Source organism: Tamandua tetradactyla, chromosome 24, assembly GCF_023851605.1.
Source record: "Tamandua tetradactyla isolate mTamTet1 chromosome 24, mTamTet1.pri, whole genome shotgun sequence".
Lineage (NCBI taxonomy): Eukaryota > Metazoa > Chordata > Mammalia > Pilosa > Myrmecophagidae > Tamandua > Tamandua tetradactyla.
Window position 1 is genome coordinate 52215855 of NC_135350.1, and position 25383 is coordinate 52241237.

At 39.4% G+C, this 25383-nt stretch overlaps 1 protein-coding gene across 9 annotated transcripts in view; it reads right to left on the bottom strand.

The window, feature by feature from the left end:
• Positions 1 to 676: 676 nt before the first annotated feature.
• The window catches only part of SHROOM3 (shroom family member 3), a 197804-nt gene continuing 173097 nt past the window's right edge, over positions 677 to 25383 (bottom strand). For 8 of the 9 annotated variants that reach the window (XM_077143094.1, XM_077143092.1, XM_077143089.1 and 5 more), the window contains 5 exons: positions 23353 to 24261; positions 21877 to 22386; positions 19071 to 19221; positions 4827 to 5099; positions 677 to 1672 (listed from right to left, as the gene is read on the bottom strand). In XM_077143094.1, the coding sequence (XP_076999209.1) occupies positions 1304 to 1672; positions 4827 to 5099; positions 19071 to 19221; positions 21877 to 22386; positions 23353 to 24261 (2212 nt within the window). In that variant the 3' untranslated portion in view covers positions 677 to 1303. The remainder of the gene's footprint in view (positions 1673 to 4826; positions 5100 to 19070; positions 19222 to 21876; positions 22387 to 23352; positions 24262 to 25383) is intronic. The other variant, XM_077143090.1, reaches the window with a different exon arrangement.

Genomic DNA, 25383 nt, shown 5'->3' on the forward strand with positions numbered 1-25383 from the left:
GTGGCTCAGCAGGCAAGAATGCTCGCCTGCCATGCCAGAGGACCTGGGTTCGATTCCCGGTGCCTGCCCATGTAAAAAAAAAAGAAAAAGAATACTTTATTTTGCTCACAGAGTCCTGTTCTAATAGGTTGACAACTTTGGCTATGGAATACCCAGGAAAATATTATTATTTAAATAGGACAGTGCAAAATCAAGGTTTTCAGATATTAGGAAGGAGTTTCTAATAAGTGTGATTTTACAAAAAGCATCACCAAAACAGCCTGATAGTTTCACTCTGAATCATACATATTTTCCCCAAATCTTAAAGAAGAGGACGCATGAGTTCCATTCTAAATTGGCTTGAATTCTGGCCACCTTCTTGCCATGTCGGTTTGAGAGAGATGCCACTCTTGCTAATAAAATTTAGCTTTATCTCCCCACCACCGTGATAACGACATGAAGCACCAAGAAATGAGATAACCATACTGCATAAAGTCTTCTTCCCAGAGAAGAAGTGTGTATTTCTATTTCATATGGGAGTAAAAGGTGAGGAATGGAAGCAGTGGAAACTGGGACTCTCCCTATTCTCAGTTAACACATATAAGTGTAGAGTGTCTACTCATTTTTGTACAAATAAAAGAGACAAACCAAGAGTGCAGGGGGAAATAAACACAAAAGTGTCCACACTCAACGTGACTATCTTTGGAATTCTTCATTTAAGGTTTTCACAAAATAAAGAGCCAAACATAACTGTCTACTTCCATCACAAAATAGAATCAAATAAGTGGTTAGCACACAAACAAAATGATCTTTTTCATTTTTAAAAATATAAATAACAATGTCCAAGGTTTTACAGTTTTTCTTTCTTGGTGTGTGTCTGTCTTTTTAAGGCTTTTTGTTGCAGACCCTTCACTAATGAGTGCTTGTACCCTGCCAACAGGGCACTCTGCCCACAAGAAAGGAAGGCCATTGTGGATACATTCCTGAAGGTGACACACACTACAGCCTCAGCCTGTTAAACTAAGTGATCAATCAAAGACCCTCCAACCAGTTCTCACAGTTTCATTAATATTTTCTTTCTACTACAAAGGAAATAATAGAAAGGGCTAAGTTTCCAGCAGCATTCAAGTTCTCAGAAGATCAATCATGATGGGTGAGAAGGGAAAAAAAGGGCTTCTTTTTTCTGGATAGAATTTCTTTCCTTTCATCCAGAAAACCCCCAATAGCCCATATAGTTTAAATGGTGGTTTGAACTGACACATTTTTTCAGATTAAATAGTGTTGAGAGAAAAGGTGATCTTTTGGTTGGGTATTTTAGAAGAGGTTAAAGTGGAGAGGTTAATGTTGGAAAAGCACTACTGAAAGTACATCTCCCAACAGGAGTCATTTCTCTTGTAAGATCTGGGGGCAAAGTCAGGGCCCCTGCCTTGGGAATGAAATCTGAGGGAAGACTCTCCAGCAGACACTTGACCTGTTCCCGGCCCAGTTTGATCTTGTCATCCAGCTTTCGCTGCTCAATGAGGAGTGTTGACTTCATTTTCACAAAATGCTGGTAATCCTGCAGTTGCTCCTCTGAAAGGTAATTGGCCAGGATGTCCAGCACCACCCGCTCCCTGCGATCGAGGTTCTCCTTGAGTTCCCGGGCATCCTCGTGCTGCCCAGCCAGGACCTTCTTCTTCTCGTTGAGAGAGCACTGCCAAGACAGAACAACCCTATTAACCAGGGGCAGGGGAAAGGAAGAAAAGGGCCAAACTGCTTGCAAAGAAAACTTTTAGAGGACGCTGGACCAGCAGCAGTCTCGGGGAACCTGTTAGAGTGGAAGCATATTACAATGCTCCTGTTGACTACAGACCCTAGTTGCATCGATTGTACTTTTTCCCACATACCATCTATCTTCAACACCCTGCAGTATGGCATTCCTTTGTTCTTCCTCCTGCAAAAACATTTTTTAATTTGTACATTTAATCACCATCATGGTACACTCTAGGCATTCTTAAATTATACCATTTCAGTCTTTATCCTCTATCTTACCTTCTGACAAAGGCATTGTGCCAGAACTAAATGTCAACACACGAGGGGACTGGGAAAGGAGTATGGATTCTTTGTGGAAGGAAAGGAAATGTCTTCAGATAGTGTATGGTGGCGAAGGCAGGTCTATACACTAAGGCTGGATTGTATGATGTGTGAATAAAACTATTTACAGTGAAAACAAAAACGAAAAAGAACTACAAATTCTTAGGCCCTATCCCACCTACCAAATCAAAAACTCTGCAGGTGGGACCCAACAATCTTTATTTTATCAAGCCCTCCAGGTGATTCTTCTTGTAGACTAACGTTTAAGACCCTCTACTCTAATCCATACAAACAATTGGAGCATCACATTTCCTATCCCCAAGAAATCAGTTTCCATTGTTTTCACGTCTTGTTTTAGGCCCCACACTCCCTACAGGAGAGAAATTCTAGTCAATCATGATAGCAATTTCATATTCTCTGTTTCTTAGACAAACCCAAATGGTAAAGTAGCATATATTATCTTTAGGGCTACTTTTCTTTATAACAATCTTTATCATAGTTTTCTGTCCAGTATGCTGACATATAATAAATACCATTTAAAATTAAAAAAAATTTATACTAACCATCCAGATGTTTCAAATCAAAGTGATTAAAAAACTTAATTAAAATGGAAACCAATCAAGAAATAAGATTATTAAAATATGTTTTTATACAAATGAGCTCCTGTCAGATTACCAAACGCTCATGTGTCTGCCCTAAATCCCCCTAAATTTAAGCCTCTTTGATCTGCCTGGGGGGAAGATGCAAGGTTACAGGTTTGTGTTATAAATGTTTCTTTCTATCTTCAGAGGTCTCCTTTGACTAATCAGGAAAATGCAACTAAAAAAGTGCTTAGGGACTCAATTTTGATGAAGTCATTTTTCAAAGTAATGCAGAGCTATAGAGTAAATAAAACAACAAAACAAGGAGAACCTCTTCATCTTTAAACAATTATGAAATATTTCAAGCATCAGAAATATATAGGTTGCTATAGCACCTGTTTATCCACCAACTGTCAAATTTTAACGTGAACAGTTTTTCATTTTGCTTCGGATTAAAAGAGAAGAGAGATTCCATTGAAACTTTCAATATATTCCTCTGCAACCCCAAACTCTGTACCTACCCACACCCCGCCCCCATTGGTAGCCATTATCCTGAATTTAACATTTATTGAGCCACTTACTCTTCATTGCCTTTTATACTTTTAATTTCTTAACAAAGACCAATCATCATAAAAACCAGTGTTGACATAGCACTTTACAGGTGAAAAAGCTTTTGCTTCTATTTAAGAATGCATTGTGGGGGTGGGCCATGGTGGCTCAGCAGGCAGAATTTATTCCCGGTGCCTGCCAATGCCCAAAAAAAAAAAAAAAAAAAGTATTGTGGATTTAAGTGTTGAATTTAATTCAATTCTGGAAAAACTTAAGTTTCTTTAACTAGAACGTACTCCAGTATTTCCTATCTCAGATATCTGCAACATCCATCCAAATGGCCAAACCAGGAAACTTGCAATCACCTTTCCATTCTACCCTTCCATCATATACCTGCCAACAAGCCTTGTTAAATCAAACTCCTTATATTTTTAATATATTACCTATTCTCTATCCCTATGATAATTGCCTAAATTAACAGCCTAAACCCTTCTTGTCTGAATATTACAATAAGTCTTCTGTTACCCTAGTATCATTCTCACCCTTATCCCAGCTGATTATGTCAGGCCTCTGCTTGAAATTAGTTCCTGGCTGTTCCCTTCCTTAGGCTGAAGTCCAAAACCTACAATATGAGATATAAGGTTTTTACGACTTTGAATTAGATACTTTTTCTGCCCCTCCAGATCTGAATTAGTTCTCTGTTTGCCCCTCCAGATCCACTCTCCACTTTTCTCTGCCTCACAGTGTATTCAGTTGCTTCTTACATATTGGTTTTCCCCATTATGAGTTCCTTGAGGGCGAGGTCTGTTTTTCAGTCAGTTCTGCAAGTCTAGCACACACAGTACCTAATATCTGGGCAATGAGGCTCAGGACTTCTCTGTTGGCAATACTTCACGCTTACTGTTGCATATTAATACCAGGAAAGTAACACTGTCCTGACTGCTCAGGGAGAGGACAAATGGAGCTCTACATCTGGTACTTTCTTGGACTCTGCTCTATGCACTTCTTCCCAGGGCTGATTTTAATCTGTATCTGTGTCCTTTCCCTGTAAGAAAGTTACTGGGTGTACAGCGGCTTTCAATGAGTTCTAACCAAATTATCAAACCTGAGGGTGGTTTTGGGAAGCCCTCTGAACTTGCAATTGGTGTCAGAAGTGAGGGCGTTCTTGTAGACTGTGCTCCCTCTTTTTACACTGACACAGAGAGGTACTTAATGCATTTAATGTATAATTATCACAACATTTGTTACCCATCTTCTTTTCAGTAAGGGGTGCAGTGGAGACAGCCTCTTGTGGATCCTAACCCCCTGCTGCTTCTTCCTCAAAAGTTTCTCTTTCTTATAAAATGTCAGTACCCATCATGTTTTCTTCTGGGGTGGAAAGGAAGGAAGGAGAATGTAAGGAAAGAAACTTCCCTGTGTTTTCACTTTCCCAAGTATTCTCTGAACCTGGAGTATCAGCATTACATCTTGGCATGGAAGAAGCCTTCTCCTCTATTTCCTGATTATCTACTATGTGTTGTATTCTTGCCCTGCCCCCAAAGAGATCGTAATCTTTTTAAGAGAAGGGATCATATTTAGTGGCACCTCTTTGTGTACATGGGCTTGGAAGGAAAACCTTTTGAATTAAATTGCTAAGCCACCTACCCTTTCTTCATTACTGGCATCTTCACCAAGGCTGCTAAGGACGTTCTCAACACGAGCCAGGCGCCCCGAAAGGGAGAGTAGCAGGTTTACTACTTTGTCCAAATCTCCTATGAACATCTTGTACTTGTCAAACTCATTGGGCTTACAAAGCTCACTGATCAAAGCCTCCACCTCTTCTCCCAAGGCATTATTGAGTTTGATGTCCATCAGCAAACTCCCCTTTGCTTCCTGGAGCATCTCAAGCTTGTGGGTGAGACTTCCAATGAGTTCAGCCTGTAACAACAGAGGAGACACACAGTGATTATTAGCCAGCAGCAGTTACCAATGTAAGGAGGATTCATTTCTCCCAGCCACATCCTGCCTTTTCTTTAAGGCTCAGCTGGAGACCCTCCCAACTCCAAATGGCCTGTGCCCCTCAACATTAGGCCACAGAATTCTTATTTTTCACTGAATGTCTACAGCTGCCTCTCTCTGAACCTATTTAACCCTGACAGTCTAACACTTGAACCACACATTGCCTTATAATGTTCTCCAGTTGTACTATACCATGTACATTTCTATCTTCCAAATTGGTTTATTATTTAAACACTCATTTTTAAAAATCTTTTCAAAATATGATCTCATTTGGTCCTCATGGATAAGTAGGCAGGTAGGATAAATGATATTCTTGTTTTACAAATAGAGGAGGCAAGAGTCAGAAGAATTAAGGCACTTGACCAGGGTCACAGAGCTAAGTTGAACATTATTTGTACAGGAGCCAGACACTGAACAGGAAAGTCTACATGGATCATTTCACTTAATCTTCCTAACAATCTGGTGGAGGTTACTATTTTATCCATATAAAATAGTTGAGGAAACTGAGCCTTAGTGAGGCAAAGTGATGGTGTGAGGCACCCCTGCACTAACGATGGAGCTGCCATGAACTCTGATCAGCCTGAATTAGGGGTCACCATTGTATAATCACTGTAAATACTGTCACCAAGACCTTTATCAGAGAGTCAGCCCCTTATCCTTTCCACTGCACCCCACATTCCTTTGCAGAGGTACACTGTAATCTGCCATCTTAAGCCCAAATTTCTATACCTGTAAACCAGGGTAATATCCAATGTTTAACTGAAGGAATAAAATAAAGATCTTAGCAGTTTTTAAATTTCATTTATATTCAACGTCTGCTAATTCTTTGTTGCAAGAGAAATTAAACTCCACCTCTCTATGTGGGACATGACTTCTAAGGGTGTAAAACTCCCTGGCAACGTGGGACAGAAATTCTAGAATAAGCTGGGACTCAGCATTAAGGGATTGAGAAAACCTTGACTGAAAGGTGGAAGAGAGAAATGAGACAAAATAAAATGTCAGTGGCTGAGAGATTTCAAACAGTGTAGAGAAGTTTTCCTGGACATTATTCTTAGGCATTTTTTAGATATCCCTTTTTTAGTTTAAGGTCTATTAGAGAGTCTGGAGGGAAGAACCTGAAACTGTAGAGCTGTGTTCCAGTAGCCATTTTTCTTGAAGAGAAATATGTAATGATACAGCTTTCACAATATGACTGTGTGATTGTAAAAACCTTGTTTCTAATGCTTTTATTTACGATGTTGACAGATGAGTAAAAAATATGAATTAAAAATAACAGAACAAATGTTCGAATAAATTGAGTAGACTGAAATACTAGTGAACAATGAAAGGGAGTAGTGAGGGGTATAGACAAAAATAGGCGGAACAAAGACTAAAATCTATCGAGTGGATGGAAATACTAGTGGTTAATGCAAGGGGGGTAAGGGGTTTAGTATGCATGAGCTTTTTTCTTTTTTCTTTTTCTGGAGTGATGCAAATGTTCTGAAAAAATGGTCTTGGTGATGAATATACTACTATGTGATGATATTGTGAGCTACTGATTGTACACCACACACGGAACGTTTGTATGTTAAGAATGTTCATGTTTGTATGTTGTTTTGGTTTGATAATAAAAAATAAATTAAAAAAAGACAAATTAAGCTCCATCGCTTTTGTAAATAACCTTTCATTTTTCTCTAATCTAAAGGTAGCTAGAGGGACAAAGGACATATCTTTTTTTGGTTAAACATATTTTTTTAACCTCTTTTCCATTTCAAACCAGATATAGATTTCAGGCCAAGCTGTGGCGCTTCAACTGGAAACTTGGAAAAAGAAAAGTCACAACTCCTAGACTAGTATATTATCATTTTAAAGAAAGGAAAAATACATAAACATTTTTAACAGAATTGAAGGGTATTGATGACTTTATATTATTTCTTCAACATCGCAATCATTAAGTGACTATTAAGAATAAAATCACAGGATATAGGGAAATATTTTCTCCCCTACAATCTTCCCATCTTAGAGTGGGACTTTCAGAGCTATTTCAATGTTAATTAGGTTCATTATGTCCTTGAAATGTCCAAGTTCTGGCTTTAATAATGACAGCTTGTTGTCTTCTCATCCCTCCTAAGCCCACAGGCTACAGGGTGGCTACAAAAATCCCCATCTGCTGCATCTATCATCATGGGTTATAATTGCTGGCTTTTTCAAACTGTTCAGTTAATACGAAGTCAATGGAAAAGACAATTTTATCAGTGGAAAAAAATGTCTGTTGTATAAGCACATCACTCCTCAACTGAAAGGTCTAAGCACAGAAAAATACAGATGAGAGAAAATATTGTTTAATGTTAAATTTTACTGGTCTTCAGGAAAACCCCACCATTTATCAGAACCCAATTCTGGCTAGCAGCTATAGTATTTGGCTGTAAGATCAAATGCTAGCTATTTCCAGAAAAATGCTCATCAGGGTGTGATGATCTTTTATTGAAATATCAGTTCATATTAAGAGAACAGCAAGGAAACTGGAATGGAAAGCAGTAGGAAAAATAAATACTGTATGCTGTTATATCTCCCAGCATTCCTCTTAGATGTGGATAAGAACTCAAATGTCATTATCCCAGTTTAGATAATGAAAAAAACTGACATCTATATGAGATCAGCCCAGGACTTTTAACCTTGTTGGGTATTTCCTAGGCTTGCCACTCAAAATAACGGACAATACCAAATCCTGATTTAGTACAGGATATTCCAAATCCAAGAAGGTATTTAATTGAGCAACAACATTCTTACCATTCCCACCTCAGGAAAGGGCTTTCTGCTTATTCAAATGTTTTTTGGGTTAATTCCAAATTCATGTGTTCTGAAGTACAATTTCTAGAAAATTCTTTTTTTAAAAAACTAATAGTACCTCCAGATGGGTCCCTGGCCCAGGTAAGTCCTGAAACCTAGCCCAGCCTCTCCAGAACATCAGATAGTTCATCTCCCTACCCCATATTAGTGACAGACCCTTCCAACATGAAAAATTTGGAATTGCCATAGCCCAAACACCCCTAAAGAGAGGGATGGAAAGATCAAAGGTGATGGTGGAGTTATACAGTGAAGATAGGATTTGACAAATGAATATGAATGCTAAATCATTAAACTGATATCTCCTTTAGTCTCCAGTGTTTTAGAGCAGCTAGAAGTAAAAACCTAAAATTATGGAATTGTAACCCATGTCAAAGTCTGAAATATGTTCTACAACTAATTGTGGTGCTGTGCTTTGAAATTTATATATTTTTTGGTACATATGTAATTTTTCACAAAAAAAGAAAAAAGTCAATTGTGATAAAATATTTAAGCCCTCTAGCCTCCTATATTCTAGAGCAGCTAGAAGGAAAAATATGAGGGATCGTATGGTAGCCAATGACAAACTCTGGGATTTGTCATGTAACCACTTGTTGAAGAATGCTTTAAAAACTATTGCTTTTTTTATTCTTTGCTTTGTATGTATGTTATACTATACAATAAAAAAAGTAATAAAAAAGTGCCAGCCACAAAAGATCTGCCCCCACAAGAATGGATTAAAAGAACGTGGCATTTTCTGGGGTACCTAACAGTTTCAAACCAGCACACACGCTCAGACACATGGCAGCATCTTCTCCTTTATCTTCTGGGTTGTTTTGACTTCTCTCTCCTCCTCTTTGGCCTTCTTGAAAGGGCTTCCAGTAACAGGGTTAAAACCTATCCTGTTTTAATTGGACCACATTGTAGCTGAAGTAACCTCATGAAAAGGTCCTATTTAAAATGGTTTCACACCCACAGGAATGGATTAAGACTAAGTGATGACAGTTATGAATATTTTCATGCATTTTTCTAGACAATTTCCCAAGTAAATTGTTCATATTTCCTATAGTATCTCATGATTGTTTCTTTGTTAATAAAATTTTATCTTAGAAGTGAAAAAAATTAATAGTAGATGCCCTGAAATTTATTGCTTTTTTGTATATGTGTTATTTTTCACAAAAAAGAAAAAGATATTTCATCTAGCCTCCAGTGTTTTGGAGTAGCTAGAAGGAAAGATCTGAAATAGTATAATGGTAGCCCATAAATTCTAAAATCTGTTCTGTAACTACTTGTTGAAGTGTACTCAGAAAATCATTGCTTTTTCTTTCTTTTCTTTGTATGTATGTTATATTTAACAACAAAAACATTTAAAAAAAACTAATAGTGGAAAGAAAAGAAGGTAACAACTTCATGCTTTTCATTTTTTTCCTACAAAAACTATTGAATCTAAATAGTTGGTAGTCATTTCTGGAAGAACACAAAAGCACTTTTATTAACAAGTTAACTGTCATTTAAAAATCCTCAGAGGCTGGTATTTTAAGGGTACATGTGTGATGATTCTCAATTTGCAAATCAGGAAGCAAAATCCAATAAGGGGCAGGACAATGGTGGCTCAGTGGCAGAATTCTCACCTGCCATGCTGAGAGACCCAGGTTTGATTTCTGGAGCCTGCCCATGTGAAAAAAAAAGAAAAAAAAAACACACTAAGGATGAGTAGTATGTGTGCTCTCATTTGTGGGGTGAGGGAAGGGAAGGGAGAACTCATACTTTTGAGTTTCTGCATGAAACTCGGCTTCCTACGCAGATGAGTAGTCCTGAAAGGGCAGCCTTGAGATCAGCATGGTTCAGTAAGTGGGGACAGGTGTTTCCTAGATGCTAAAACAAATACCAGATGATGGTTTGGCTTAACAAGAACTTATTGGATCACAGTTTCAGAGGCTAGAAGGCCTGCTTCCCCCTGGGGTCAGTGTCTTATGGTTGGCCTATAATCTTGGGATTTCTTGGATTTCCCATCACATGGCAATGTACATAGTGTCTGTTCCTTCATCCTTTGGTTTCTGTTGACTTCTAGTTTCTGGTGCTCCCGTGGCTTCCTCCTTCTGTGTCCAAATTCCAACGCATATAAAGACTGGCCATACTGGATTGACGCCTGTCCTCAATTCAGCTTGGCCACACCGTTTAACTAATAAAATCTTCAAAGGTTCTAGTTACAATTGTGTTCATACCCATAGGACCAGGGCTTAGGACCTTAACATGCTTTATGTGGGTGGCATGACCCATTCTTCAACAACAGATCAAAAAAACTGGACACAGCTGAGCAGCAACCAGAGATGAGGCTCAATAGTCTGCTCCCAGTAGTTCTGCCTCTCCTGTTTTGGATTTCAAAGACATCAGTGCTGAGCGGAACATTAAGTACATCTCTCCCAGGAGCCTGATGTGTACTCCAGCCTTCCTGATATAAGGAAGACTAAAAGCGAGGTGAAAATTGTCTAGGAATAATACTGGGAGGTTTCTGTAGGAAGAACTAGTACACTTTTTGTGGCATTTTGATTTCTGAAAGTGATTTGTGGGCTGTAAGGTGATACATCACAGCCCAGCCACATATGCTAATGCAAGCTCTACTGAGCTGTCACTTCAGTCATTCCTGGCCCAAATGTTGCATATTTGGATGGTATTTCAATTTTTTTACTCCTCCAAGTCCTTAAAATATGTACATTTGGATTTTAATCTGCAGTTTAAAAGGATGTGAGTAATTGAAGGCAACAAGGGGAAGTTGGTTGTACTAAATAGCCATTTCTTTGCCAGGCAGATCTCTTCCAAAAGACCAAATTCTACCCACAGAACTCACAGGGGAGTGAGAAGAGGTATTTTTTTTTGTTGATGTTGTTCTTAAATTACATACTAGTCTATCAGGGGTTACTTAATTTGTAAAATCATTGACACTTGGGTGCTTAACTTCTCATCTGGCATAAACTGCTACCTCACCATAGGTGAAATGCTATATTTATCAGGGTTCTTTACCTCCATCCCATCTCACCATCTCACGCAGAAACATCCTGCTGAGCCACTTCCCACTTCCTTATTGCTCCATCGTGAGCACTAGACTGGGAGTTATGAAACCTCACCCTGCCATAAAATTCACATGCAAGTCACTCTGCCTTTTGTGTCTCATATGCAACATGGGGATAATAATACCTGCCTAAAACTAATAATAATGGCCAATGCGGAGCTCTTTCTCTGTGCCAGGGATACTATTCTACGTGTTAATTACCACTCACAACCACCCTATGAGATAGGTACTATTACAATCCTTGTTTTACTGATGAGGACAAGGGGTTCATACAGACAGAGAATAGCAGAACCAGGCTTAAACCCTGGTTGTCTGGCTCTAGAATTCAGGCTTTTAATTACTGTATTAAAATAGCTCATAGTAATGTTATGAGGCTGAAATGAAATAAAGCATGTGCTGCCGGCACTTTGGAAAATATGAAAGTATTTTAAACATTAGAGTTGTTCTTCTTGTGTATTATCACTAAGATTAGGCAACAATTTGAAAAACAACACCACTTGTTTCAGGTGGATGCCTTTAGGGGAATACCCAACTTCTCCCCCACATAACACTGCTTTGCCTTCAGTTCAGAGGACTTGTGCTGACAGGGCTGCCAATATAAACACACAGTTGGCCTCTGCTGATTGTCTTTATCTCAAACTAGTAATTCAGGACTGCTAGCCAAGTGGCTGGGGTTTAGGAACAGAGTAGAATTCAGGCTTCCGCTAGTAAAACTAGGAATAGATAAGGACATTTCCAATGCACAAGTCTTTGCTGTTGTTTATTTGTTTTTAAATGGGAGGATCTAAACAGCAACATATTATTGTTCTTTTTAGACGAATTTAACTCAAAAGAAATGCCAGGGGCAATTTCTGTCCTGATGACAGCAACTGGATCAAACCTCCATTCCAGTGTTGTGTGATCTGCCCAAACAGGAATATCACGGGGACTTGAATGCCATTTCAAATATTCTCTGAACTTTCTATGTCCAGAATGGTTCTTTCCCACTCCCTCTTGAGAAAGCTGTCATATCTACTTAGTATGGTCTCCTGGTTCTGTGTATCAGGAATCTTTGATAACGTGCTAGAAACAATATTTTTTCCGGGGGTGCATGGGGCATGGATTTGAACCCTGGTCTTCTGCATGGCAGGTGAGAATTCCACCACTGACCCACTCGGGCACCTAGAAACAATATTAGCTCTTTTTAAATTCATCTGCCCTCCCTAAAATAGTCTCCTCACTTTTCCTTTTTCAGTCTGACAGTCATTTAGGCCAGAAATATCAGAATTACCCTTGACTCTTTCTTCCATCAGCCACACTTTAATCTGTCACCAGATTCTGCCCTTTGACTAACTTTTTAAATCTATCTGTTTCTCACAGCTCCTCAGACCTGGATCACTGCTTTCTTGAACAGCTGCAATTCCCTCCTCCAATTTGCCTCTCTTTTTCCTGACATACTCCATACATAGCTGCCAGGGTGACTTTTCTAAAAAAAAAGTCAGCAGCAAACCTGCCGAGTCTCTCTGCCTACTTATAAACCCTGTGACAGGGACTTTTGGTGTTGGCCAAGATGCTGTAAGCCCACTACTGCCTCCATCTTTTACATAATTACACCTAAAACCCCTGGACAAAATATAAAACACAATTATTTGAGGACTTTAAAAAGTTAACAATAAGTAGATTGAGGAGGGGAGCCAGGACTTAAAGTAGGACCATAAAACTCAGGGTGAGTTTCCTGCTTTTTGCCCTCCTTGTTCATCTTCTAGCTTTGACTTGAGCATAACCCACCTGGGCAATGACACAAAGGGTGTGGCAAAAAGAAACCCTGTCTGTCTTTACAGGCAGAAGACTAGACAAGGGGACTCTGCAAGCTGGTGGGAAAGGCCACCGGTATTTAATTCCTCTGCTTTTGTCTTTTTTCTTCTTTTTTCTCTCCCAGGGCTGCCCTCCACTTACAGAACCACAGTGTGGCAGCAGTGTGTGTCGTGAATACCTGAAATCCCTAGAAAAACTGCTTCCTTCTGGCCAAAGCAGCTAAGAGAAGGGGATTCGGGTACAAATGATACAGTGGAACCTGTTATTTTTTTCTCCCTCTTTCACTGAGGGTAGTTCCAATTACAAAGAAATTCACAGCAAACTTTGGTTGCTGAAACACCACAGGAATCAGTCTTTCTCGCTGAAGGACCAGGAAAAAGGGCCCTGGGAGCCAGAGACTATGGGGAAAATATTAGAGGAGAGATCTGAGAAGGAAGATTCCCTGATCTGGGTACGGAACTGACACTAAGTCCCACGCTCACCCGAAAGCTCTGCATGTGTGAGACAGACCCCAAAACAGAACAGGCTTGGAAAATGGAACTAACACTGGAACCACCAGCCAAAGGTATGATACAACTTGCAATTCTTTACCTAATTAGGCTGATAACCTTAAAAAAAAAAAAAAAAAGAACCATCATCCTCAAAAGAATTTTAACAGGACCTAGTATCTTGCAACATAATATTCAAACTATCCAGGATACAAGTCAAAACTACCCAACATAAAAAACCAGTAAAATGTGACCAATTTTTAAAGGAAAAGACAATCAAAGATATCAGCCGTGAGATAACCAAGATACTGGGATTATCAGACAAAGACCTAATGTAGTCATTATAACTGTGCTCCATAAATTAAAAGCAGAAGTTCTCAGCAAAGAAACAGAAATTATAAAAAAGAACCAAATGGAAATTTTTGAACTGAAAGCTGTAATATAAAAAAAAAAGAAATCACTGGCAGAATGGAGGTGAGAGGTCAGTAAACTCAAAGATAGGCAAACAGAATTTATCCAGTCTGAAGAACACAGGAAACAGATTAAAAAACAAAAATTGACAGAACTTCAGGGGCATGTGGGACAATTTCAAAAGGTCTAACATTTGTGTCATTGGAGCCCCAAAAACAAGAGAAAGAGACTGGTACTGAAAATACATTTGAAGACATACGGCTAAAATCTTCCCAAATTTGATGAAAAACATGTTTATATAATCAAGAAACTTAGCAAACCTGAAGAAAGCCAGGCTCCATCCAGATCAAAATAAAACTGATGAAAATCAAAGATAAAAGAAAAAAATCTCAAAAGCAAAAAACAAAGAAAAACAACATACTGTAATAGGGGGCATAAGTATTTTCTCCTCAGAAAGCATGGAAGCAAGACAGTGGAAAGACATCTAAAGCCCTGAAAGAAAGGAAGAATCAATGCCAAAATCTGTATCAAATATCCTTTAGGAATGACAGCAGACTATAAACAATCTCAGATGAAGGAGAATTTGTCACCAGTAGATCTCTCTAAAAGAAATGTTAAAGGAAGTTTTTTAAGGCTGAAAGGAAACAACACCAGAGGAAAATTTAGATCTTCAGGAGTGAAACGAAGAGCAACAGAAAAGGGCAGCTGAGAACTGGATTGATTGCTTATGACCTCTTGGGGAAAAGCAACTCTGAGGAACAACAGACTTTTTTGCCTTTTGAAATATTCCTCTAAGTCTTGAAGCCAAAGTCTTTTGGCCTTCAGAATAGGATAGGGGATTATGTGATCTTTTGCCTAATAGGGTTTATCTAAAGGAATTGAAAGCTCTAAATATTAAACCATATTTAGTTTTTATGTATGTCAGAAGTATAGACAATGAAAGCATTTCTTATTTTCTTAAGTAATTTGTATATTTATTTGGAATATTATTATCCTTTATATAGGGTATTTACATTAAAAATATATTAAAGTAGAATTGCTTTTAAAATTCTACTTGCAATTTTTAAATATTTATTAATGAACCAGCAGTCTAGTTTCAGACCTGGAAATTCATCTGAGGTTATTAATAACTTTAAAATATTAGTTAACAAATTATTACTTTGCAAAAATGCAGAAACTGGTGTAATAATTAAAAAATGTTTTTGTATGAGGAAGAACAAAGGAATGTCAATATTGCAGGGTGTTGAAAATAGATGGTCATTCATATTTTAAAACTTCAACTTCTAAGTGAAACTAAAGCAAAAAATGTTGATCTGGTACAAAATTTATATTTTGACTAGTGCATTTCCTAATATAACTTATATGGATAGTTTAATTAACACCATAAGTACATGGAACCTTGAACAGGGCATGAGATTTTGTAGGTTTGTCCAGTGTGATGCCCTGATAAATCCCAGAGTGATTTAAACAGTGAATAAAGAAAGTATTTGCAAAGTCTCCTTGGGGGGATGGCGAGAAAGGTGGAAAATTCAAGTTCCCCATTTGGAAAATTCCCAATATTCCGGGAAGCAGTGGAGACAACCAAATCAATAGGCCAAGCCCTCAATCTTGGGGTTTTTTCACATGAAACTTATCTCTGCAAAGGATAGGCTAAGCCTACTTAAAATTAGGCCTACGAGTCACCCCCAGAGAACCTCTTTTGTTGCTCAGATGTGAGCTCTCTCTCTCAGCCAACACAGCCCTCCCTGGCAATGTGGGACAGAAATCCTAGAATGAGCTGGGACTCAGCATCAAGGGATTGAGAAAACCCTCTCGACTAAAAAGGGGAAGAGAGAAATGAGACAAAACAAAGTGTCAGTGGCACTTTTATTATATGTTAATATAATATGTTATATGAAAATTTTATTATATGTTAATTAACTCGTAGTTGCTTGAAAACAACTAAACACTCAGAGGGTTTTCCATTGCCATATGATAAAATCCAAACTCTTAAGCACATCTTACAAAGCCCTATGTTGCTTCCATGATCTTCCAACCCCTATGGACCATTCCAGCTTCAACTGCTGCCATTTGTGGACTTCCTTTGTTATTTTTAAAATTTGGCAATCTTTTATTTAGTTAGGAGACTTTTTGTTGTACACTCCAAAATATCAAGCCACTTGAAGCATCTTTCTTCCATAAATACACACTCCCATGCTTTTTCCTATCTCTGAGTCTTTTCCCATGCTGTTCCCTTTGTTTTCAATGTCCCTTCTTCCCTTCTTGTCCTTCTTAACTCTGAGCTTATTACTGAGCTCAAGTTTCACCTCTTCCAGGAAGCCTTCCCTGACTCCATATTCTTGGGTTAGGTGCTGCTCCTTTGGGCTCCCCTACAGTGCATCTGTCTATCAGAAGATTCATAATGTTGTACTAAAAATAATATCCCTCACCAGTCCCTAAGCTCCAGGAGGGTAGAACTGTCTTATTCAGGTTTGTATTCCCAGGGCTGAGCAGTGTTTGGAACTGAGTAGGTATGTTCTCAATAAGTGCTGAAGGAACTGAACTAATCCTTTGCCTAATAATGATCCATCTCAAAGTTATAATATAAATTAGCTTGCTTTATTCACCCATCTCTTAGAAGAGTTTCTCCCTTCATATGCTAATATCATTATCTCTTCATCTAATACCTTTGTTTTCCAGAGACTTTTTGTTGACCTAAGACCTTATATACGGATTTATTATTAACCTCCAGGTCACTGCAACCCCAGATGAAGGAATTAAAGGAAGAAGGAAACAAAGGGGTTCACATGCACTAAGTATCTTTTTTTCATCTTTCTGCTTCCCTGAAGAACCAGGTAACCACAACGGGCAAATGCGTGTTATCCCAGTGCTGAGGGGAATGTTTTCTAGGGTGAATACCTGGAATTACCCTCCCTAGTAAGTGCCTGGTTTAGGAAAACAAAGAGTCATTTAGCCTTGTTAACAGCAAGGTAACTTCTTACTAAACGTCTTAACATGGGAGAAGCCAGATGCCACCAATATTTGCATATTTATGTGACATCAACTTAAGTGTCTCCCTATTAAGGACAAGATTTGATAGTGTGCTGTATCTCGGACCACAGAGCACAAAAATATGTACGTTAGCTCATTTCAACCTACAACCATCGTGTAAGGGATCCTGAGGACTTCCATTGTATAAAGAAAACTGAGGGTCAAGAAAAGTCAAGCTGCTAATTTAACTTTAATTAAATCCAGAGATTTTTTCTGATTTCTATTCCCAGGATTTTTCCAGTGGCACAGGACATTTTTCTTCAGTTACATGGTCAAGTCCAACTTGGAAGTTTTGACCTCTGTAATCTAATTCAACTAACATTTATAGAGCATATGCTTTGTGTTAAGTCCATTTGCTTCCTCTGCGGCTTGAAATTTACTCTCTTTACTGGCCCTTCTCACCCGGTTTTGCGAGTGTGCTTTCACCTTCTGAAGCCTGTACCATATATAAAAGCACTACAAATCACTTGAGACTTCTTAGGCCCCAACTCACTGATACTGCCACTCTAATATTTTTGGTTTGGAATTGGGGTTTTAATTTCAAACTCTGCCTCTGGTTAGTTATATCCAGAGAACCTCAATTTTAGTTCTCAGGTCATCAAGGTTTAGTGACAGCTGACTTGGGAGCAATCTTGAGCAACCTTTGGATTCAGACAGACTTCAGTTTAAATACTGACTTTACCACTTGTGTAACCCTAGGCAAATTACTTAAATTCTCTGAGGCCTCATCATCTCAGCTATAACATAGTGACAGTACAGGTCTCAGAGAGGTTTTGTATGCTATAAAACAGATAATCCAACATTATGTAAAAAAAACATAGCCCACCTCTGGAACATAGTAAGTGTTTAATATATGGCATTTGATGTTATTTCTAGTGAGGGTTAATTAATCCTCCACTCCTTCCTATTTTTTGTCTAAAAATACTTTTGGCCCTATAATCCTCAGAGTGAGAGGGTGATAATGACGTGATGGGAGTTAAACAATAAAATTAAGATGGGGATGAAAAAGCAATGAGTAATTTGCTAAATGCTATTGTAAAGCATCAATGTCTACATGCAAAGAAAAAAACAAAGTAAGCAACACCAAAAAACTCTGAGTAAAGAGTTCAGTTAAAGATGTCACAGCAACCCACTTGAGGATAAATACAGATAGACCAAGGTGGTCTGACTTCCGATTAGAGGATGTATTAAAGGAGGCATCAGCAGTGCCGAGGTAGGGATATGCCAGGAGGTGCATTATGGAGCAGGTGTTAAGTGGGATAAAACCTTTACTGGAAAGGAGTGTGTCACCACAATGGCTCTAGCCACAGGAGGAAGAAGTACTTCTCGAATCCTAAAATCCCTCTGTCCCATTATTCTCTGCTTGCAAGATCTGTATCCTGTGGTCTCATTCCAGCGGATAAGTAAAAAAGTTTGGAACACATGTAAAATAAATGAAATAGAATCACATGAGTAAGTTTCTCCTGGAATCAGTACCACTGAAAACCACTTACATTCCAGGCTCAGCAAGAGCCAAGCTGTAACAAAGAGTCCTTTTTCAGCATGCATGCCTGAACTGTACGAAGAGCTGCAAGCACAGCAGCCCCCTCTGCGGCTGTACAGGAAGAGGCATAGTAAGAATTTTCTCCCCTGCAGAAACGGCTGGTCTTAGATCTCCCTAAGACAGCATGTAGTCGCACCATGGTCGTTTTCTAAATGTTTAACATTTAAAATTTCTAAAGAAGAGGCAAATGCTAAAAACTAAATTCTAATACTATGCTTTCCAACTGTGTATTCGGGTATACTGCAAAGGGCTGGGGAATCGCAAGGTTAACATCATCTCCTTGCAGAAGTATCTTGTGATAATTAACAAACTTTCTAGATTTTCTAGTTTTCTTTTTGACCATGAAACACATAATAAGAATTACAGAGACCCTTGGTGTCTGGTTAGCTGCTGAGAATGAGAACAGTGTCAGGAGTCCAGGGCTGGACTAGGAGGCAGGAGACCTTGGTTCTATTCCACCTATGAGACTTTGAGGAAATAACATAACTCTTCTCAGTTTCACTTTTGTCATTTGTAAAAATGAAAATGACATTAGCTTTTCTGCCCTGCCTACTCACAGGAGAGCTGTGAGGAAATTGCTTAGAACACCATACCAGTCCAAAGCATAATGATGGCTTTGGTTAAGTTTGGTGATGTGGCAGGTCCCTCCTTCTCCTGCCTTAAGGGGACAGTAATTCTGCTAATTGTAAGGACCTTGCATATATTTCTGGGAGAAGCAGAACTAAGGGAAGCCCCCGTTTTTAATTTACCTTCTTTTCATTGACATCTGCTTGCTCCTCTTCCTCATTTACCTCTTCTGGCATATCTTTGATTTTGTTCAGAAGTTCAGCCTTGGGAGCAGATACACTGTAGTAGGCAGGACAGTTGACCAACATGCCTACAGATTCCTTCTCTTCACTCCTGGGCCATCAAGAACAAAAAGTACAGCCATATCAGAAGCTTCATTGCACCACAGGTGCCTGTCTATTCAGACATGAATTAAATTTTCTTTTAAACATCTTTCCCAGAAATATTTATTAATATTTACTAATAAAGTATTAGTAAATGCTTTTACTAATATTTACTAAAAATAAATACGCATTAATATTAACAAATATTTAACCAATGAGTGATTTCTGTATGTAGCACTCTTGAAGTCAGACAAACTTGGGATGGAAAACTACCAAATGCAGTGCAAAGACTGAGTGGGAAAGAGGAGTGGACTTGCCAGTTAACTCTAGGAAGTCACTTAACTTCTCTGCATGTTTCCCCTTTTGTGATACATGTAAGAATGATATTGGCTCCCTATTTCACAGACATTCAATGGGGAGCCATGACTCAATTTGAAAGGTGAATTTTCAAGATGCTACATAAATGTCAAGTTTTGGGTTCATTATTTCCCATTCTTCCATGGTTACCCATAATCTTTCTGATGCTTACAGTACTGTTGCTTGAACACATGTATTTTCCTTCTTGAGTAAACCTGATGCCCCATATAAGCTTGGGAAGCCTGGAGCTTGTTGGTAAACATTGAACTAATTTAATACATAAAATTTACTCACTGATTATATAGCATAGGTATTTCAAAGCTGGAAAACAAACTAGGAATTAAGAAACCTGATATCTAGTGCTCTCTATTTTATTATTTAATAAATTTAATAAATCTGCCTTTCAGATTATAGTTCAGATTCTATCTACTGAATAAATGATGCTATGGTAGTCAGGTATTCTTACTATTCAATATTGTGATAGTAATCAACATCCTGCCATCATTTTACTATGGTACAAAGAAAATCACCTTTATTAGATTCCTGTTCAATGGGGCTATCCCTAAGCAATATAAAAATGATTTTTCTTTTAATCCATTTGACTGAAAAAGTAGAAAAAAGGTATTTTGATATATTTTCTTTTCAGATATATCCATTACATTAAATATGGGTTTCATGGGCATTTAATTAAACCCCACAATGGCTATTTGTTGACAGTCTCAAACAGAACAGGACAATGCTTATTTTCACCAGAAGATGGTGCACGACATCCTCTTGGAAATTCCTCTGGAGGGTTCCCGTACTGCAAAAGCCATAGTACCACTTCATCTGTAAACTCACTGACATAACATAACCTCACAATGATGTCAGGAAATATTTTTCAGGAATGCAGCAGAATGGAGTAAATGGGATCCCCTAAATTTAACTCGTGGTGAACTGATACATCCACAAAAACTCATGTTGTTTGGGTCCCTGTGATACCTGGGATTGCTTTGCACATAGTAGGTGCTCAGTAAATGTTTGCTAAATATATGACCCAGAATAAATCAATTCACCTCAATTGGCCTCTCTTCACTCATCTGAAAAACAAGGGAGTGGACAAGGTAACTGTTGGGACCTGTCATCTATAGAGAGCCTGGGATTGTAGGTACCATGTAACTAGCTCTTCTTTCTCTCCTCCTCCCCCCAACCAAAACATGGTATTCCTGTTAGTAAATGAGGATCCACTGGAAACTTCTAAACAGCCCAAATCTGGATGAAATGTTCTGTTTCTATTTAGCGCAGAAGCCACAAACTGCTGAGTCCCAGCCTGTCGATTCACATAGTTTTCATCAAAAACTAAAACCACTCTGAATTTGTCATAGGATAGTCTTTTAAGGAAACCAGACCTGCAAGAAAATATTGCAGGAACCCAGGAGAAATCGAAAGGATGAAGAATAATAAAGACGGTTTACAATTCTTTCATTCTCCTGGGGCTGGGCACTGCCACGTGTTACATGATAATTAACACACATTGTTCATGATGCTCATGCGATGAGCAAAACCAGAGTGTCACATGTGACCCGTTCAGACTCTCTTGATTTTTAGGATTCTAGCAAACATCGACCTCAAATTTGAATGTCAGTGTAGTAAAAAATCTATTTCTTAGGTTCACATCCTTTTAACAGGATGGATGCTAAACTCAGTGTGGGGAAGCATCTGCCAGACTTGCCACTTCTGCTTGCTCCTTTCTGAGTACCCTTTCTGTGGGACTCTGCAAGAATAACTCTTGGATAGAGAATGGGCAGTTACATACTTGCTGAGGCATGAAGGTAGCACTATATAGACATTAAGGGAGAAGGCACAGCCACAGTGGCTGGTTCAAATCCAGGCATAATCACTCATATATTAAATGACCTTGGTTGGACATGGCCCTTAATTCTCTGTGCTTCAGTTTCCTCATTTGAAAAATGGAGATAAAATTGGTAGCTATCTCAGAAGGTTTTTGTGAAGAGTATATTAAATAGTGTTTATATAAAGAAATCAATACAGTGCTTGACACAGAACATAAAAAGTAGGTTTTCATAGCAATTATTATTATTATTATTTTTGTTGTTGGAAAGTACCTGGTAACTCACAGGGTCAGTCTGTCCCACATCCTACTCTCCTGCTTAGAGTCATTTCACCTAAGACTGAGATGGAATGTCCCTCCTGGGTCTGATGTGTGGATGTAGGAAAACATTAGCTGGGTAAGTAGTCCTAAGCTTATCATCACCCCCCAGAAGAAGACCAATTGTAAATCTCTTTAGGGATATTATCAGGGACTCACCTCTTGCCTTCACATCCTGGAAAGTTGACAGCTTTCTGTGCAGCCTTCCTCTTTATGCTGTTTTCCTTCAGCAAGTCAACATCTCGGGAAAACAAACCTTCCATCAGGTCCATAGTTGTCTTCATTCGGGAATCTGGATCCAAAATATCTGCAAGAGATTTGTCTTGGTGGACAATTTCCTTGGCCAAAACCTCGGTTCTGATGTCTTCTGATGTCTTCAGAGGACCAGAATTGGCTTTCTTTTCTAAATCCTGAGTTCCACTGACTGACTCATGAATAAGGCTTTGGGACTGGATATGAGGTGGCTGTCCAGGGCTTGGCTGCTTCCCAAGAGAGCCAGCAAGCTGGGGCTGTGTACCCATGATGGAGGTAGGGTTGATCTCATTGGCCTCTGAAGCCTTGAGAGAAGTTTGGGGTCTGGAAGCCAGTATCTGATTACCCACCAAATGGGCTGCAGAAGGCACTGGCCTTTCCCTTGTAGTTGCCACCTTGGAAAATTTGCTGGAGCTGCTAGGGATATAAAAAAAAAAAGAAAAATAAAAAATGTGAGTAGTCAATAGAAGGATGAAGATGAGAGGGTGGAGGAAAACTGAGGGAGAAGCTTTCCACATCAGGGTTGCAGCCTCCCACATTAGAAACAGAATGAGGTAGTCACATTTCTGAGGCTATTATTCCCCAAGAACTATAGGGTCCTCTAGGGCCATTTCCTGAGCCCAGAAGATAGGTCACAGGAAGTATGTGTGACTTCATAAGAGGGCGAGATCACATAGGAGTTCAGTTTTGGTGAATGCTGCTGTCAAATATTGGAATTTTCTGAAATCTCTAGGTGATAAATCAATTTTGTGGTCTTTACAGGAAGTTACCACCAAGGAGATGATATCAGGTAATGTTTATTTTGTTGTTGTCTTAAGGAAAAAGCACTGGGAAATGCTTCTTCTTCATTCTTCTAGCTTCCAAGAAGAGGTTGTTCTTAAACATTACTAACCTTTAGCCCTACACGTTATTCCTTCCTTTGGACATGGGAGGACTTTGGAAAGATAAGTGGACTGTTCAAAGCCTAGCCTATTCTTTCCTTTCTTTTTAGAGTGAGGCTGCCTCAGACTGCATATTTCCCTGGGGCAGCTTCAGCCTAGCATGGCCTGTGACTAGATGGGTAAACCTAGAACCTACCATATCCAAAAAAGTGAAATGTGCCTGTTTGGTTTTTGGTTTTCATTCTCACTACCTTCACTCCTTGGTATCCAAAGACTACTAGTACAAATACCACCCAAGATCAAAAAGTGAGTTAGTACTGCCGGTTTTACAAGCAAGCTTGCATATAAAATGTCCCACTACAAAGCTCTTATGTGGCCAACAGCCAGAGGATCTGGGAAGCCTAGTGCTTGAAGATCTCATATGGGTGAAGGAAACCCTCCTCCTCCTCAGTTGAAGCATCAGGTGAAAGGTGGCCCATACAACCAGAGTCCTCTCACTCACCTGCTATGGGGCTCCTCATATGCCTCACTGTCGAATTGTGCCTTGTACATGGCTTGGGGAGGAGGTGGAGGAAAGTCATCCAAGCTATTCATTGGGGTTTCCAGGCTTGGTGAAGGAGGTGGGGGTAGGGGAAGAGCTTCAAATGTGGAGCTGGAAGAGGCATTGTGCTGCAAGTCCTTCACGAACACATCGTCATCATAATCCTCCCGAGGTGGTGGGGAGGTCTGCAGGACAGACTCAGATATTCGGAGGGAAATCCGCCCTGGAGTGCCTGGGACCCCAAGAGGCAAGTCTGAGTCAGAAGTGCTGCTTGAATTTGGAAGACTCTGCTGCTTTTTATAGTGCTTCAGGTTTACAAACTCAGGTGACAAGGGTTCCTCAGCAAGGCCATCCTCTCCGATTATGTGAGTCCATTTCCCTCGAGGGGGAGGAGGCCTTTGAGGCAGCAAGACCCTCTTCTTCATTCCCTCTTCTACCCCATTCTCTCGATTGTTGAACTCTTCGCCTCTTGGACTTGGAGCCTGGGTCAAGCTGTGACCATTGCTTCTGTGGGTCACCGTAAGGGTACAGGGTGGTAGAGGCTGACGCCCTACCTGACCACCCCTTCTAGTCTGCTGGTCAGTAGCGGGCTGTGAGCAGAAGGCTGATGGAACAGTTGAAGGCAGAGCCGATCCAAGAGGGGTCGGTGGTCCAGCTCTTGTGTCTGTGAGATGGCCCTGCATTCCTGCTGGCAATGGCCTGGGGCAAGATGTTTTGCTGGCTTGCCTCTGATGGTCCAGGGGTCCAGGACATTCACTGGTAACTGAGGAGTGACCAACGACTTTGCAGCCTGAACCACCCCAACAGGGGCTAGGATGGTGTAGGTGTAATGGCATCTCTTCACGGCCTCTTTCTGAATAACTGAATGACCTAGAGCAGGACATAAACATGAGCGTTATGATTCTGAGGTAAGGGGCCAATGCTGATCCCAAGGTTCATCATATGGATGAGAAAATCATTTTGGAAGAAGGATCCCTCCCCCATCCCAAGAGAAGCTACACATAGTTTTCCCCTGGCTATTCACAAAATCCTAGACAGGCATGATCTCCTAGAGGAAAATGTCAATGGAAAGCGTAGGTTCACAAGGCACTTCCTTTTATCAATCTTCTTTTGCTGTCCCCACCTCCCACATATACCACCCACATAAGACTGCTTTTGAGGACAGGCTTCAGGATATAAAAGGAAACAAGCAGGTACATTTCTTCAGTTTCTCGTAGGATTACTTTGGGAACAGCTCTCAGCTCTGGGTAAAAAGAATGTTGCCTCATTCCTCTTTCAATGTGATTCTCCAAGGAGAGGTCAGTTTGGGAAAGCATTTGTGTAGGCTGTTGAATTTGTTTTTTTTTTTTTTTAACTTTTTTATTGTACAGCATAACATATATACAAAGCAAAAGCAATAGTTCTCAAAGCACTCTTCAACAAATGGTTACAGGACAGATCCCAGAGTTTGTCATGGGCTACCATATAATCCTCTCATATTGTTCTTTCTAGCTGCTCAAGAATATAGGAGGCTAGAGGGCCTAAATATTTTTTTGTCATCACAATTGACTTTTTTTCCTTCTTTTTTTTGGGAAAAATAACATATATACAAAAAATACATAAATTTCAAAGCTCAGCATCAAAATTAGTTGTAGAGTACATTTCAGACTTTGACATGGGTTACAATGTCACAATTTTAGGTTTTTACTTCTAGCTGCTCTACAATACTGGAGACAAAAAGCGATATCAATTTAATGATTCAGCAGTCATATTCATTTGTTAAACCCTATCTTCTATGTATACCTCTGTCATCAGCTTTGATCTTTCCACACCTCTCTTTAGGGTTGTTTGGGCTATGGCAATTCTAAATTTTTGATATTGGAAGGGTCTGTCACTAATATTAGGGTAAGGGAGATGGAACTATCTGATGTTCTGGAGAGGCTGGGCTAGGTTTCAGGACTTACCTGGACCAGGGACCCATCTGGAGGTTGTAGGATTCTGGAAAATTACTCT